The 16975-nt window shown below is 45.2% G+C and overlaps 2 protein-coding genes and 1 long non-coding RNA gene across 3 annotated transcripts in view; 2 read left to right on the plus strand and 1 right to left on the minus strand.

Annotated features, from left to right (window-relative positions):
• The window catches only part of LOC118266511 (G-protein coupled receptor dmsr-1), an 81617-nt gene that overhangs the window by 60111 nt on the left and 4531 nt on the right, over positions 1 to 16975 (plus strand). The window contains exons 5-6 of the mRNA XM_035579986.2: positions 1109 to 1211; positions 9804 to 10375. Coding sequence (XP_035435879.1) covers positions 1109 to 1211; positions 9804 to 10375 — 675 coding nt within the window. The remainder of the gene's footprint in view (positions 1 to 1108; positions 1212 to 9803; positions 10376 to 16975) is intronic.
• Positions 1 to 16975, plus strand: part of LOC118265968 (ATP-dependent RNA helicase vasa) — a 239972-nt gene that overhangs the window by 11532 nt on the left and 211465 nt on the right. The gene's annotated exons all lie outside the window — the stretch shown is intronic.
• On the minus strand, positions 7398 to 7870 carry LOC126910838 (uncharacterized). The gene is made up of 2 exons (XR_007705409.1): positions 7740 to 7870; positions 7398 to 7597 (listed from the first exon to the last, which is right to left on the minus strand). It is a non-coding gene; the product is annotated as an uncharacterized LOC126910838 (long non-coding RNA).

Consider the following 16975-nt stretch of genomic DNA (forward strand, 5'->3'; position numbering starts at 1 on the left):
GTTAGCAATCGTTTCGGCTGGAGAAAGTATCATGAATATACTTCTTGTCTTGTCTTGGAAAATAAAATGTAGTAAAAATTAATTTAATTAAGTTTAATATTTTAATTTTGCAACAGAGAGATGATGTCGAAATTGAATGTTATAATCTTATAAAAAGTAGTTTGAAGAATTTTCTACTAAACTAATTTAATTATCAAATAAGCTCACGAAACAATTTACTAACAACCAACTTCAGATAATAACAAACATAAAATTAACTCATTATCACATCATCACCATAGTCATCAGCCGGTAGACGTCCACTGTTGAACAAAAGCCTCCCCCCTTAATCCTATACGTAGAACGACAAGCCGCCACGTGCATCCACTAACTTCCCGCGACTCTAACGATATCATCGACCCAGCTAGTAAGAGTTCTGCCCACGATACGTCTTCCATCATCATTAGCACATGCCAACACATTAATATCCTATTATGCATACACTTTTAATGTGAAGAAATTTTCATGTAACAGTAACAAATTAGGTTGTTTACTCAAGAAGAAAACAACTCGAACGAAATCAAGGCATCAAAGAAACACTGAAAGATGTTTTAGAAAAATAATTACATAAAATCACTGACTCGGAAATTAGGTATTAACTTTGTAACTTCGTAGAAATAATTATTACGTAATGTTATTTAAAAGAGGGCAAGCTAGATTGCGTCCTAAGTACATAGGTTTAGAGTCAGAATTTTCTTAGAATATTTGTTGAGGACGAAACAAAATTGCGAATGGAAATTAAATTGACTTCAAGGTCTTGTATTACGTATAGGGTTTCTGCAATCTGAAACATAAAATCTGTGTACTAACCAGTAAATTCTCCTCTCACTCCAATTAGGTTAATGAAGAATACAGAAGGAACTCATTCGTTACTTATTCGGTAATTGAACGCAAATAATGTGTGTTGTAATTTTAGACACTCATTTAGAACGTTTTCTTTTATAAACATAGGTACATAATATGTAGGTAGGTATTATTGAAGGACATCAAAATGACCGACTCCAATAGAAAATGCGGCCTTAATTTTTTCTGCAATCAGGCTTAATGTTTATATATTTGTTTGTTTCAGATACTCGGATAAAAACCACATCCTATGCACAGAGAGGCGATGTAGTACGGCAATACTCAGTAGCTTCATACTACCACCTATACTTTGTATACCTACTTACATGGTGAGTTTTATTTTTATTAATTATACCATACCTTAGATTTTGACACAGGATTTCTCGTTGTCTTTCCCTACCGAAGAGATTTCATGACGCATTTTTTTTTTGATGACGGGGCGAAACCTTCAGAAGGTGCCTAGCTTTTTGGTAATGAAAGACTAGGGAGTGTGGGATTTTTACCTCACTAAAACCATTATAAATATACTAAAACTATTATAAATATACTCGCGGTTACAAAAACCTTACCGCTAGCTGGCAACGCGCCGTACGCACGCTGCCAGCTAGCGGTACCCACAATTCGAAACAACGCCGTGCCGAAGTCAAACTAGAGCCATGTTCTTTAGGTCTGTTTTTACCTTAACACAGTGATACGATAGTTTATTCGGGGAACAGGTGCAGTTGATAGAAGCTAGTACAATAATAATTTGTTTCCTGAGATTCGAGCCATTCTAGGCTTAGCTTTAGTTACGGAACAATGGGTAATTGCATTTCGCTTCAAAGCATTCCTCAGATTACTAGCATATTCTCTCGAGGATATTCTCTAGAATATTCACGAATAAATGTCTATATTTAGACCTAGATTAACTTTAGCTAAGAATCAGTATTTTATTGGTTTTCTTTCCAGGAGATATACAGGTTATACCGACCATTTAGGAAAGAATGAGTAACATTAGCTGTAACACTTTGGCTTTTTTTTATTATATTGACTCGACGATTTGCGTAATGGCTACCAGCTGCTTAGATTCCCACGTAGAACAATTCTTTCTTCACAAATTGTTGTTTCACGTCGGTGTCTAGACTCAGTAAAGGTAAAGTAGAGGACAGATCCGCCTGATCATTTTAAAATTTTATAGCCTGAACCCAGCAAAACATTAAGCTTAGTGACGCAACACTTAGTCAGTAGTGCGTTTGATTTTCTTCGGCCACGTGCCCCGGCACCGTCAGCACCGGTATGAGGCGGGTCTCATTAGGTGTAAGCAAACATTAACTTAGAGGTGGTCAGACGCAAGTGACCACCGTTGTACATATGAAATCATGTGAAAAATGGTCCCTACAAATAATTTATTATTGTAGGTAATAATTTATAAATCCTTACGTGTGTTTGTCTGGATTTCACCAGACTGAAACAATTTATTTAGCTACAGGCAAATTGTACTAAATAATGAAGTTTACTCATTAGCGGGTGTCTGGAGACAGAGTTTCTTAACAAGTAATGTTTATTAACTTAGACACGTAATGTGGAGAATTATTCAAAAATTTTCGCGTACAATAACTATGGTTCTTCTTGTGTGTTCTTGGAAAATTCGTGAAGTATGCTTCAGCACGAATTTTTTCGTGGGAGAGCTTCGGTAACTATGGGACGCCCTCTTTTCCCGTTTTGAATAGATTTGTTCATAGGAAACTTTGCTTTGTAATGTATGTAGGGTACATATTCATATAGGTAAAATAGACGAGTTGTTCGTTTTTGTTCTATCTTTCGAAAGACTGTCCATTGTCAGAATCGGTTCGTTATAGGGGTTTAAAGAAGTTTATTCTCATTATTGTAAGAACATGCATACAGAGTTCATATAAATGAACTCTCATATAAATAAAAATACATTTCACATTGTATCTATATAACATCTAGACTAGCCATAATGTTTATCCAAAACTAATTTTATGTGTCAACTTGCTACACCTACGTTGTATCACCCACTCTGCTCGGCTCCTATCAATCGTAGCCTGATGCTTTATAGGATTCCTCGACAAATAAACTACCGAACACAAAAATAAATACTTATATTTAAATCGGACCAGTAGTTCCAGAGATTACCACGAATAAATAAATAAAGTCAAAGTCAAAATTATTTATTTCAAATCGTCAAATCAAATATTATAATATTAAAAATGTCTGTCGCCCGTCAGTCATCTAGTGAAGCAATTTGCTCGTTCCAAAGTGTAGATTTCTACTCAGAAGACCGAGCAAGAAACTCTATAAGTTACTCTTTTTCAATCAGATTCACAATACAATTCTTAGTTACATTGTTTACAATAAACAAACTCTTCAGCTTAATATATCAGTGTAGAAGGTATCTTAGTATAATATCCAAATAAACACAAGCTCTGGTCACCTACTAATAAAAATGCGGGTCGCCACGTCACATTCAGCACCTGCTACATAAATAAATTTATTTAACAATTGTATTAGGACTTGTTTACCGTCTGCTACGAGGATAGAAAGAAAACCGTATAAACTGAGTTATCCTATTGTGTCGAATCCAACAAATGAGTTTTACGTGACTTCGAGTGGTGCTAATGTAGTGATGGGAGCGTGCATTGAGTGCACGGTTGGCGCGGCTGGGCAACTGGCAACCGTGCAACGTGTTATGAGTCCGATCGCGCACAGAGCAACTTTTTGTGTGATCCACAAATGTATGTTCTTGGTCTGTGGTCTGGGTGTGATGTGTAAGTGGATGTTTGTAAACACAAGAATTGGAAATTAAAACGGGATATTTACCATGTTTTAAAATTTTAATGAGTTTCCGATATTTCGGCACTGTTTGATCATGGCGCTTGCGATTCTAGTGTTTGTAAACACAACCACGACATAGGAGAAAATCTTACTATGGGGCAACGTTTAAAAAAAGTGCGTATAAAAATCATAATATTTATATTTAGTATAAAATATACATTGTTCCGGTGACAATTTTATAGGGTCAGGTGCCTGAATCGATTAAAGAAATCTACAAAGATCGTAAAACCTTCTGTAATTATTCTATGAATCCACGTGAGAAATTTGTTAGTTACATATACATAAACTTACGTTTGCTTACAAGTAAAAACATACATCAAATTAAATACCTACATTATTGACACCCGATTATGTGAATTGAATTTTATTATGACAATACAATTCAATTCACATGTTTTCTACAATTCACTGGATTTTATTGCAACGAAAACAGCAATTTACACCAAAAATGAATATATTCCACGTTTGATTTTTCATTAATGAAATTCAATTTTATGTTTTAATTACATAGTTTTTGGAGTCACATTTGATGACGCGATGAAAAATTATGAAAACCCACAGTTCATAAATAATTAATTAATTCCAGTTCCACGAATGTAAGAGTTTATGTAAATAGGTAAGTTCCGAGTTGGTTCAATTAAACATAAATTTGTATTGATCTACATTCAACATCATCAATAGTTAATTATTAAGCTCCTCTATATAAGCGGGTTAATCTTCGTCTACACGTTTGGCAAGCGGGCTTTAGCAATTATCCGTTGCGCTGCGTTACGACTTTGCAGTGTCATTTCCCATACCTATATTTTGATGACATGTCCTAATTGCCCGTTGCGTCAGGCAATCCATGATCAGGTCCGTGGGGCCAGGACCTTGTAATTAAAAAGGTTAAGCTGTATCAGAAAGCGGTGCTGCGTAGTTCCCGTTAATATATGCAACGTCACGCCATTTGTCCCCGAAAGGGTAGGCAGAGGTGGAAATTACAGCATGTAATGCAATATGCTGTATACAAGATATATACACTTTTCACCATTTGTGTTATAAGTTCCATGTAATTGGGAGTGAGCCTATTGCCATATACTAGGCACAATTCCAGATTCCGTGCTACTACTGAGAAATTTTCGAAAAACAGAAAAAAGCCCAGTAACACTATGCCTGACCCGGGAATCTAACCCGGGATCCTGTATCCAGCAGTCGCATTCGCGAACACTCGACCAGCGAGGCATTAATATACAATCCCGTATTCCTTAATCGTTTATCACACCCACGGGAATAGAAAAGTTTGTAGCAAATGTAATCAAATAAACAGTTACCACACACCACAAAAATCTTTTCATAGAAATTTGAAACACGGCTCTGTAATGTGGTCACACAATACATACATTTGCGATAGTAATTTCAAACCATTTGGGAATAATTTCGATTGTGAGAATAGTAATAGCTGTGGAGTAGCATTTGTCGAATATATTGGTCGGTAATATTTTGAAAGCTGATTGTGTTACCTCACTAATTTGCTACTATTATATTTGTTAATTAGAAATTCGTGTTACCTATATATTCAACATTTCGTTTGTGGTCCATTAATGTAATTTGAAATTAGATATTTAGTTGCAAATTGAGCATAATTCCAGTGAATATACAGGTGTAAACGGAACGCTTCTGAAAAACGCTACATTTTTCTTTATTATAATCAATTTAGTTTTTTGTTATTCATGCAACACACCTTGAACAGTTGATTACAACTATTATTACACAAAATAAACATATTTTTTTAATTATTAATTTTTATCATCACCTGTTTGTGACGTTTGGGAGCATTCTGTTTACTCCCTGTATAACTCTTTTGGGAATTAAATGGTTTGATATTAAGTTATTTAACGCAATATGTGGTAAGATTAAATTCAGAACTTGACTTTCAGCGGTCTTCACACTCAGCGATAGCACTAAGGACTTACAATTACTATCTATACTATAGCCAGTCATCCCTCAAATCTGTTCTAGAAAATTCCACCCAAAAATATGATAAGACATGGCAAAAAGGTTTTCATTGGTCCCAGTATTTGCGGTTGATATATGGGCCGTAGTAAAGGCATCACTAGTGGGTAAGCATTCACTAGAATCAATGAAGTGTACATTCCTTGCGTAACACGCCAATAGCTAAATCAAAATGGATGAATGAAAATCTTATGAAGCTGATAAATAGTTATAAAATCTTCGTGAATATTCAAGGTTAACAGCTTATTATGGAATATATTGGTTGATTCTTGCTTGTATTTCAAAGAAGAGCATTTTCGATGTTTTACTGTACTTATATGCATAGTTTCAATGGTAATAAGTACAACGTCAACATCTCATTCTCCGTTTCTCATTAGTGGACAGATTTTATACAATCCTATAGGTTAATATTTCTCCATTTCTCTGCTCCACTACCTCGCTCCGCTCCGGTATACAGACAGCCTAACAGTGCACTGCTAAACGATGCTTCCTCTTGAACATAAGGTATTTTTAAGGGGGGAAAATCCAATGATTTTTCTCGCCTTGGGCGAGGCTCGAGGAAGTGTCGGACTCTAGCTGACTAAAAACTACTCCGTTCCTACTCTTGCTTTTCGAGGCAGAGCCCCGGTAAACCCGCTAGGTACATAGGACGATCCGTCTGATCTAGGTTTATCAGAAAGCGCAGCTCAAAAACATGTGGGTGTTCTGTGTAGGTACATCTCTATTTCACCCCTTCTCAATATATAGTTGTGCATCTAAGCACGTGTATAAAGTACTAAGCCCACTGTAAAGTACTTATGTCCATACTAGTGCTATTGGCAACTACTGTATATTTTTCTTCGTTTTCAATACCTTCCTTGAGTTGTTCAAGTGGTGAACTTTCTCAATAGTGGTGTGTTATACAGTTTACAAACACGAGGCTTTATTTTTCTACACGTGTAATCTTATTTGACCTAAGGCTTATTCGTTTATTGTTTTAAGTGTGGGAGAGCTATGCTTCGGCACGAATAGGCCGGCTCGACCGGAGTGATCCCACGGCCTCACAGAAAACACGTGAAACAACGCTTGCGTTGTGTTTCGTTATGTGAGTGAGGTTACTGGAAGCCCCCTTCCCAATATTTCAAATTCCCGATTTCCTACAACCTTTAAATTCCTAACCCCCGACAGACCCGCAACGCACTTAGATAAAAATAAATCATGTGTTTATGTCAGCTCGTTGTATGATTCACCGTATTACATTATGACTAGCCATTTAGAAACACTAAAACACGGCAGCTGAACGAATAGCCGCATTGTTAATGCAAAACGTTCTAAAATTTGGTGGTTCACGTTTAGTCCCATTCAAATTATTTTAAAATGAATAGTCTAGGTGACCATGAACTTTTCTTTTAATAAAAAAAAGGTAATTTAAAAAACTAAAAAACCCGACTGCGTTTCTTTATTATAATATTAATTGAAAAACCCCTAAAACAAGAAAGTCATCGTAAAATTTAAGCAGTCGGGACCCATTCTAGAAAGCCAGCCGTATGTGCCCTCACGAAGTCTTTATATTTAGAATGGGTCCCGACTGCTTAAATTTTACGATGACTTTCTTGTTTTAGGGTTTTTTCAATTAATATTATAATAAAGAAACGCAGTCGGGTTTTTTAGTTTTTTAAATTACCTTTTTTTATTTTTTATTTTTTTAGTTTTATTATTTTGATATATCTAGTGTCACTCTCACAGTAAATACGAATCAAACGACCCCTATCGAGCGGAAATCCATCGAGTCGTTCAGGCTAGAGAGTGAGAAATATTCGAATTTGGCTCCAAAAATCCGCCATTTTGTTTTTTTATTATTTTGATATATCCAGTGTCACTCTCACAGTAAATACGAATCCAACGACACCTCTCAAGTCAAAATCCATCAAGCCGTTTAGGCTAGAGAGTGAGAAATATTCGAATTTGGCGCCAAAAATCCGCCATTTTGTTTTTTTAATATTTTGATATATCCAGTGTCACTCTCACAGTAAATACGAATCCAACGATACCTCTCAAGTCAAAATCCATCAAGCCGTTTAGGCTGCAGAGCGTGCCAAACAATTATACATACATACATACATACATACATACATACATACACTCGAAAAACATAACCCTCCTTCTGGCGCAGTCGGGTAAAAAGTTAGTTATCAACAAAGTCATCATGGGTGTTGTTTACTTCGTTTTCAAGATGGTGCTGTCAAAATGTAAATTCAAGATGGCAGAGGCATGAAATTTCCAATTTTCCGTCTTGGGTGTCGTTTTCGTGGTTTGCGAAGGTTGTAAAAACTCCTGCGACATATACAAGCATCATTTGAGAAAAATACATAAGTAGGTTATACAAAATTTCAGAACATAGTATGAAGTATACGGTTATTGTTTATTTCCGAACAATTTCCATCGTGATTGTGCTCAAACTAGACGAAGTTACGTAGTAGATGTTGTAACCCATGAGTCACAAGTGCACTTTGGTCCGTTCCTACATTTCCATGACCTAACTTTATTGCGACCCAGCAGTTGGTTTAAAAGAGAAGAGGAGAAATCATAGATCGACGGTTTTTATTGTATACTGATTATTTTTTATTTTGCAAAGTTGAAATACTTATAAATTTCTAAACCTGAAGTTTGATCTGCACTAAAGATAACTCTTATTTTGAATAATAGGGTTTTTTCTTTTTTTAATATAAGCATTGCACCTCACTAGGATTTTCTCCAGTGTCATGCGTACGATTTCACATACACAGTCATGACATCCAGACCCGAAGCAATAATTTGTAGGTCACACAAAGAATCCACAAGAATCGAACCCGCTATCCGTTGCACGGCAGCTAGTTGCAGCCCAGCCACCACGTCAACCGTGCAGTCAGAATAAACAAACTTAGGCACGTTTCTAAAAACTTGTTTTTACTGGGAATCCGGAGTTTATTTAGTGTTATATTACATGTAAAATATAAATATTTATTTATTATGCGGTATGCCGTATAAAATATTCATATTCTACGTGTGAATATCAATCAACGTGTTTTATGGTTGTATAGATTCCACGAAACTCCAAATATTTATTTATTGTGGATATGAAAATTGTTTATTAAAACTTGATTTATAATTCATGTAGGGCGATTTATTCCGTGTATTGTCTGCGGTTCATTTGGACATTATTATGATAAGCCTCGCCTCGTGGATTGTGGTTGCATTAGTAATGCTATGTAATTAAACTATGCCTAGAATAATATAATTAATATACTACTTTAGTAAGTTAATTAATTGTAGGTATTCATCTCCAAAGTAACCACAGAAATGATTAATGTAGACTATTCTAGAACTAGACGTAATAAATAAAATTGAAGTGTCTGTTTGTAATATTGAAATAACCGCTTTTTACTACTTGCATATGATTCAAAATTCCATTTTTACAAATGTTTGTCTGTCTTTTTTTATGTTAAATGGGCCGACGTTTGGCCGCTATCTCGCCTGATGGTAAGCGATGATGCGGCATATCTAAGTATCTGTCTATCTGTTTGTTCCGGTTAATCTCTGAAATGCCTGAAGCAATTTTGACGGAACATATCTGATGTACTAAGAAGTAACTTGAACAACTTTAATTTTGTTTTAGAAAAAAATAAAAAGCCAAATTTAAAACAAAATTATTATAAACGATGAGTCAATTTTCCATATTTCTAAATCAAGGAAATGTTCTGTTATTAAAGGGAATCTGAAAAACAATAGAAGTTTCTAAGAACAATATGTTCTTATAAAGCGTAGGTACAGGAAATAATTATTAAGAATGAATATTAATATTGACACAGTAAGATAGTAGGAAGTAAAAACAAAGGGGTATGAAGATAAAAGGATCTCTTCTTTTTCGTAGAATTTCTTAATAATTAACGTAATATAAATTACAGTTTTAAATAGAGTAGATTCCCAGAATAGAATTAATTTATTTTTGATAAGTATAAGGACAAACAAGGAATCCATTGGTGAAGCCTGGGTCAATATTCATTTGAAATCATGGCGGTACACAAGTTTTAATGTGTATTTCTATTTATTTAATCATTAATTTGTGTACTCTTCAGGTATTCGACATCCACACTGCAGTAGTCCTGGAGCCGTCAGGTCCCATGATTCTCTACCACGTGGACTCCGACGAAGAAGGCCAGCTATACCAGATCAATTTCTGGGTCCACGCCGTCGTCATTAAACTGCTACCATGCTGCATACTAACAGTCATCAGCTTATGGCTGATCAGAGAAGTATACAGCGCAAACCAGCACCAGAAGAAAATAAGGGTTTATAACAAATGTCCAACCAATAATAAAGCAGTTAAAAGACAGTACAAGGCTGATAGAAGAACGAATAGAACGACAAAGATGTTAGTCGCAGTCTTACTCCTGTTCCTTGTGACAGAACTGCCTCAAGGGATATTGGGGTTGCTGAGTGGTCTACTTGGAAGGTGCTTCTTCAAACGATGCTATGATCTATTTGGAGAGCTGATGGATGCTCTAGCGCTGCTGAATGGGGCGATCAACTTCGTGCTGTACTGCTCCATGTCACGACAGTTCCGAATGACGTTTGGGCAGATGATGTGGCGAGCGCATTTACACCGCTGGCCTCCACCGACCGGCTCGCAATCCGATGGACAAAACACGTGAGTATTGCGAAAATTTTCCCGAGTACATGTTTAATAAACATTTTAAAAGCAAAGTATTTGTAGAAGCAGAAATAGACGTTAGACGTAGACAGCAAACGTGCGTGGTTGCAAGACATCTAGATACTAATAGAACGTCAATCAGGAACACAGTTAAAATATTTTTAGTAGAATGGCGCAAACGAAGTAATCAAACTTGAAAGAGAAATTGTTTTACGTTCGTATTCGCAGAATACAGAACTTTTGATCATTGTAACTCGTGGCTTAGGTTTCTAGTTTAATCAGTCAGAAGATTTGATTTCTTAATATCTTAAACGGATTCAGTGAACTCCCAATTAATTTCGAAATAACCCTTAGGGCTGAGGCATTATTCGTTAAGCAATTGAAAGCTTTAAAGGCTTACTGTGGTTAATTTATTTTACGGATAAACTGAATTGAGTTCTCATAGACATACAAAATTTCTATCAAAACTACATCTTACTGATTTTCTCTGACTAGAATAGTGTAACTGCCTCACTCAGAGTCATTTAATGGTTACTTAACCCAGTCCTTCGCAATTGTTTTCGATACAAAATCGTTACTAAGGAATAGTTTAACACACACACAACGTCACGCCTTTTATCCTCGAAAGGGTAGGCAGAGGTGCACATTACGGCACGTAATGCCGCTATACAATGTACACCCACTTTTCACCATTTGCGTTATAAGTCCCATGTAATAGTTTAAATAACCATTAAATGTCTCTGAATGCGGCATTAAGTAACATTAGTTCTCCACGTGAATCAAGATGTAGTAAACAATTTCGTTGCGATAGATTGTTTTAATTAACTTCAATGCGGTAGAAAATTAATAATATTATAATGGAGCCGCTGAATAACTTACATGTATAATTTTGAAAGCCGAAGCTATTAGCTATGAAGATGATTGATGATGGACAAAGTGATTCTGGCTAATGAAATGACGGCGTTTTGTCATAATGCTTGCATAGTCTGTGTGACGTAGTCGTGGGCTGTGGGTATTGTTACCGGCGTCATTGTCCGACAAACTTCTACCTTTTATAGTAGAAATTAAAATTAAAGTGGTTGCCTTGCTACTTTTATGAGACTTAGGGTGGTTTTTCGTAATAGCTAAGCTGTAAAATAATGTAACCGAAACTAAACTGCACTGAAGATGTGCAGATCGAATAAGCGATGTAATGGCAGCCACACACGATACAGAATACTTGCGCAAGTCTGGCCTTGCGCAAGTATACAAGTATACAGTATACTTGCGCAAGGCCAGACTTGCGCAAGTATACTGTATCAATAGTGTGGCTGCCATAACGATAGTAATAGTGATGATGTATGAATAGTAATACGTATAATATGGTAGGTGGAAGCCAAACACATCCACAACAACGTAGCATAGCACATCTCTGGTAGAAAAGCACCTTTATAGTCAATGAAGAAATGTGTCTAACATTTATTTGTATCTCCGTTAATTAGTTCCAAAAAATAATATTATAAGTCTTAATATTATATGACGAAGGAGAAATCTCCGTGGTGTTTTGAAAAAGTGTGACGTCATCATTGCTGACGTCACAGTTGTTGTTCTCACGATGGTCACCCATTTTGGGACTTAGAAAAACTTCACGAGCACTGTATACTTAGTTTATTCAACTCCCCGAGAGGTCCGTACTGTACGGCGATCGAAGTGCAACTGCATCGATTGACGGGGCCGTCTCTACGTCCCCGACTGGGGGCGTGAGGACGCGCGATCCAGGCCGAGGCCTGTTTCGGCGGTTTCATGTCGCTGCCCGCGACTGCGGGCGAGGGGTTGGAGTAGTCGGGCCCCTCGCGGGGCCCGATGCGATGTCAAGTCAGTGTAGTCGCGCCGCTAGCGGCCGCGCTCAAGCCGGGCTGGCCCGGCGAGCAGCAGGCGGGTAGCGGCGCGTGGTCAAGTCCGGTGGGGGAGCCTCTACCGCCCCGCCCTAGCTAGGGCGGGCGGGAGGCTCATGTGGCTGCGTCAGGTGGGTCGGTCGGGGCGACCAGGTCTCGCGGCAGACCGTATCCGTCGGGGGGGCGCCGATGGTATGGCGCCAGCGCCCGAAGGTGGTCGTGCTGCGATTTGCTGGCGCGCTCGAACATATTAGTGCTCAGGCGCTGCACGAAGTCGTCGACGCTCTCTACGCCGAGGTCTCTCGAAATGGTCGCGTTCCGTACGAAGCGCGGGGCCTTGACTATGGTGCGCAGCGTGAGGGACTGCTGCGCACGGAGGCGTTTCTTGTTGGATTCGGACACGAGCGCGTACCAGGCCGGGGCGGCGTAGGTAAGCCGTGTCCGAATGTAGGCCTTGTAGATGCCGAGCTTCGCACGGAGCGGCAGCGACGAGTCGAGGACCGGGCGCAGGAGGTGACGGGCGGCGCGCGCCTGAGCAACAGCCTGCTGCACGTGGGGCGTCATGGACAGGGAGCGGTCGATGGTCACGCCGAGGTATTTAACTCTCGGCGCCCACCGTATTGGCTCACCCATCAGAGTCATAGGTTCCGGCTTCATGATCCCCACGGCGAGTGCTTGGGTCTTGGCCACGTTGACGGCCAACCTCCACTTCTCCAGCCAATCAGGGAGTGCATCTAGGGCGCGCTGTAGTTTGACTACTGCGTGCCGGGCGTTCAGCGACGTCGTGTAGAGCGCCGCGTCGTCCGCGTAGAGGGCGAGCTTGGCGCCGTCCACGACGGGGATGTCGTCCGTGTACACGCAGTAGCACACGGGTGAGATGCAGCTTCCCTGGGGCACGCCGGCTTGGATGCCGCGCTCAGTCGACAGAGAGCCTTCCACTGCCACTTGGAAGGTTCTGCCGTGCAGGAAGGTGGCCACGATCTTAACTAGTCGACGAGGAGTAGTAGATGTGGCCAGCTTGCTGAGCAGGCCGGCGTGCCAGACGCGGTCGAACGCCTTTACGCGCGGCGGCCAGGTCGTGCAGTACCCTCGCGACTTGCTGGGTCGTGGAGTGTTCGGCCCTAAAGCCGAACTGTTCGCCGCGTGGCTGGAGGTGTGGGCGCAGGTGCAACAGCAGCAGCTTCTCGAAGAGCTTCGATACGGTGTCCAGGAGCGTGATGGGGCGATAGCTCCCCGGCAGCAGCGTGTTCTTCCCCTGTTTGGGTAGCATGATAACTCTGCCGAGCTTCCACTTGGCCGGGAAGTGTCCGGTACGGAGGATCCCGTTGAAGAGTCGGGTCAGCGTCGCTATTCCTCGCGGCGGCAGGCGGCGGAGGGCCTCATTGGGGATGCCGTCCGGACCGGGTGCCTTGCGTAGTGGGGCTCGGAGAGCCATACGCCGCACCAGGCCAGGGGAGAACACGATGGGGTCTTCATCGGGGGGGATCGGCTGCTCCAGGTACCGTTCGACCTGTTCTTCGATAGCTGCTGTGTGTTGCACGTTGCGGGCTGGGTTGGGCTGGAATGTAGCCTCCAGGGAGTCGGCGAAGAGCTCCGCGCGGTCCTCGGCACGGTAACGGGGGGTTCCGTCGCCGGCCAGTAGGGGCCTGATCGGAGCCGGCTTCCCTGCGAGGCTGCGGCACAATCGGTGAATGCCCGACCAGTCGTCTGTCGCTCGCTCGATGGCGCGTTGCCACGACTCGCCCGCGTGGTTTGCCACAGCGGACGAGATCTTCGCAGCCAGAGCGTTGAGCGAACTCTTCATGGTCGGGCAGCGGGTCCTTTGCCACGACCTGCGAAGTCTCCTCTTCCTCTCGATCATGGCGAGTATGGAGGCCGGGAGTGGTGTCGGCCTCCTAGGCGTCGCGGTGCTCGCCGTCTGGGCCTCGTCGAGTGCGGCCTGTGTGGCCGCGGCGAAGTCGTCGGCGAGGCGGTCCACGTCCGCGGGCGTGTCGACGCGGTAGGACGGCGAGTTCCGCGCCATGTGCGCGGCGAAGGAGCGCCAGTCCCGCCGTGGGCGAGGAGGAAGAGGTCGCAGGTGCTGCGGGATGTCCTCGAGAGTCAGACACACCGGTTGGTGGTCTGACAGGAGATGGTCGTCCAGGACGTCACAGTTGACCGTCGCGGTGATGCCGCGCATGACGGCCAGGTCTATGACGTCGGGTAGCTGCAGCCGGTTGCCTGGGTAGTGGGTGGGGGCCTCTGGGCCCAGTACCACGTAGCCGTGGAGCTCTGCATCATCGAGGAGACGAGTTCCCTCGCTGGTGTTGGTGTTCGCGTTCCACGCGGTGTGTTTCAGGTTGAAGTCGCCGGCCACCACTGTAGGCAGCGGCGAGTCCAGGAGGACGCGGACGTCAGCCACTGCGAGACGAAGTTGTGGTGGCCTGTAGAACGCGAACACTCGGGTCGGCTGGTGGTTGATGCAGATCTCCACGCCCAGCGCGTAGGCAGCAGACAGTGTGGGCACCGGCAACAGCTGGTGGACGATTCTTCTCCTGACCAGGATTGCCAATCCCCTGTAGGCAATCCCTGATGGCGAGACGTGGTCCTCCCGGTAGACGTGGTAGCCGCTGAGTTTCAGCTTGTCCACCGGTCTGAGGTGCGTCTCGTTGATCAGGGCTATGTCAGCTTGCCGCTGGTCTAGCAGCAGCTTCAATAGCCTGGTCTTCTCGAGGGACATCCCGTTGGCATTCCAGAATACTAGTCTAAGGTGCCGCTGGTCCATCGCAAACTAGGGACTTGATTGCGTCTAGGAGCAGCGGCACTGGATCGCTCCGCTGCGTGACGAGCGCCGTCACGATCTCTTGCAGGATCCGGACGACGTCGTTTACTGTGAGTGTGCGGGCGGGCTGCGCAGGGGTCGGCTGTGTTGCCGGCCGTGGCGCAGCCGTGCGCCTCGCCGGGCGCGCAGCGGTGGCAGCGGAAGTGGCAGTGTTGGTGGTGGCAGCGGTGGCGCGGGGGCGCCGGTGAGAGCAGCAGCGGGGGCGGCAGCGGGGGCGCGGGGGCGCCGGCGGTGGCAGCAGCGGGCCTGGGGGCGGCGGCGGTTGGCGGGGGCGCCTTCTTGCGCCTGCGCCTCTTGCGTCGCTCGCCTCCCGGCTCGTTTGCCGCGGCCATTAGAGAGCCAGGGGCGTTATGTTCGCCCCTTGGCTGTGCGGCTACTGGTTTGGCGGTGGAGGCGGCGGCTGTGCGCGCCACAGTACCCGCCCTCGGGTTGCGCGTCTCGCGGCGGAACACCGGGCACGACGTGTTGTTCGCCGTGTGTGCGCCGCCGCAATTCGCGCAGGTGGGCGGCTCCTCCTTAGGGCGGGGGCACTCGCGGGCCGGGTGGTCCTCGCCGCACCGCACACAGGCCATTGGCCGGTGGCAATTGTGCGACGAGTGCCTAAATTGTTGGCAGCGGTGGCACTGCGCGGGGCCCTTTTTCCCGCGCCACGCCTCGATCTTAATCCCGGGCATACAGAGTAGCTCTGTTACCCCGTATATGCCCGGGATGGTGTTTTCTGCGCGCGCTACCTGGGCGTAGTATAAACACCCAGGTCGTCCCTGGCGCGCGCGGATGGGGCGGACGTACTCCGCGCCGTAGCCGGCGTCCTGCAGCGCCTCCATAATCGCCTCCGGCGGGGTGTCCACAGGTAACCCACGTATGGCCACCTTGACGCTTCGCTCCGCGGGGAGGGAGTACGAGAACCAGGCGACTCCCTGGTGTTTCTCCAGTTCAGCCAGGTAGGCCTGGATCGCCCGGTACTCCTCGTCGGAGCGGGGCGTGAAGCGCACCCCCTTCCCGAAGGGGCGCGCGTTGGGCGCGTGTCCGAGCCGCCGCTTCAGGGCCGTGAAGTGCTCGACCCAGTTGGGGAGCTTCTCCACGATGAGCGGCGGGTAACGCGTCTTCTTGGGCGGGGGGGCGCACGGTGTCGTGGGCGAGCGCGGCTTCGGTGTCGGGGGCGCGGCTGGGGCGGGCGTTCCGGTGGTGGTAGCGGCGGCGGCGGCTGCGTACGTGGGTACGGGCGCGGCGCCGTGCAGCGGTGGAGCGAAGGGCGGCAGGACGGGTGGTGGGCGGAAGGGCGGCGTGATAAAAACCGCCTTCCTCTTGTCCGCTGGCATCTTCGGCGGCGAAGGGAAGCGCCCCGGCGCGATGTTGTCCGGGGGCGCACGATATACGGGCGCTGCGCGTGGGGGCGCGGCGCTGGGGGGCGCTGGGCGCATGGGCGCAGCTGGCGCCATCGCAGTCGGCTTCTTCGGAGGCCGTTGGGGGCGCGGCGGGGCCGCGGCGGGCTGCGGCTTCCTCGGCTTCTGTCCCGCGGCTGGTGCGGGGGCGGGGGCGCGAGGAGCGGTGGCGCGTGGGGCGGCGGCTGCGGTGGCGGCAGGTTGCGCCGCGTCTGAATTAGGCCGTGGGGTCGGCCGCGGTATTGCGGACGGCGGGTGTGCCAGACCGGCGTCACGAGTGACGGTGGTCGGGTGTGACACACCCGCGTCCGGAGTGGCGGTGGTCGGCACCACGTCCATTGGTTCCGGCTCCTGTTCCGGCGCCGCGGTCGGCCACGCGGGTGGGGCCGTGCGCAGCGGAGGCGAGGGCGAAGCCGGGGTGTCGGGTATCGAGGGGGGCGGGGGGAAGAATTCCTCCCCCGCACCTCCGGTGGCTGATGGGGTCGGCGTGGCGCTGGCGACGAAGCCCTGAATCGCCACG

The sequence above is a fragment of the Spodoptera frugiperda genome, chromosome 7 (genome assembly GCF_023101765.2).
Source record: "Spodoptera frugiperda isolate SF20-4 chromosome 7, AGI-APGP_CSIRO_Sfru_2.0, whole genome shotgun sequence".
Classification (NCBI taxonomy): Eukaryota; Metazoa; Arthropoda; class Insecta; order Lepidoptera; family Noctuidae; genus Spodoptera; species Spodoptera frugiperda.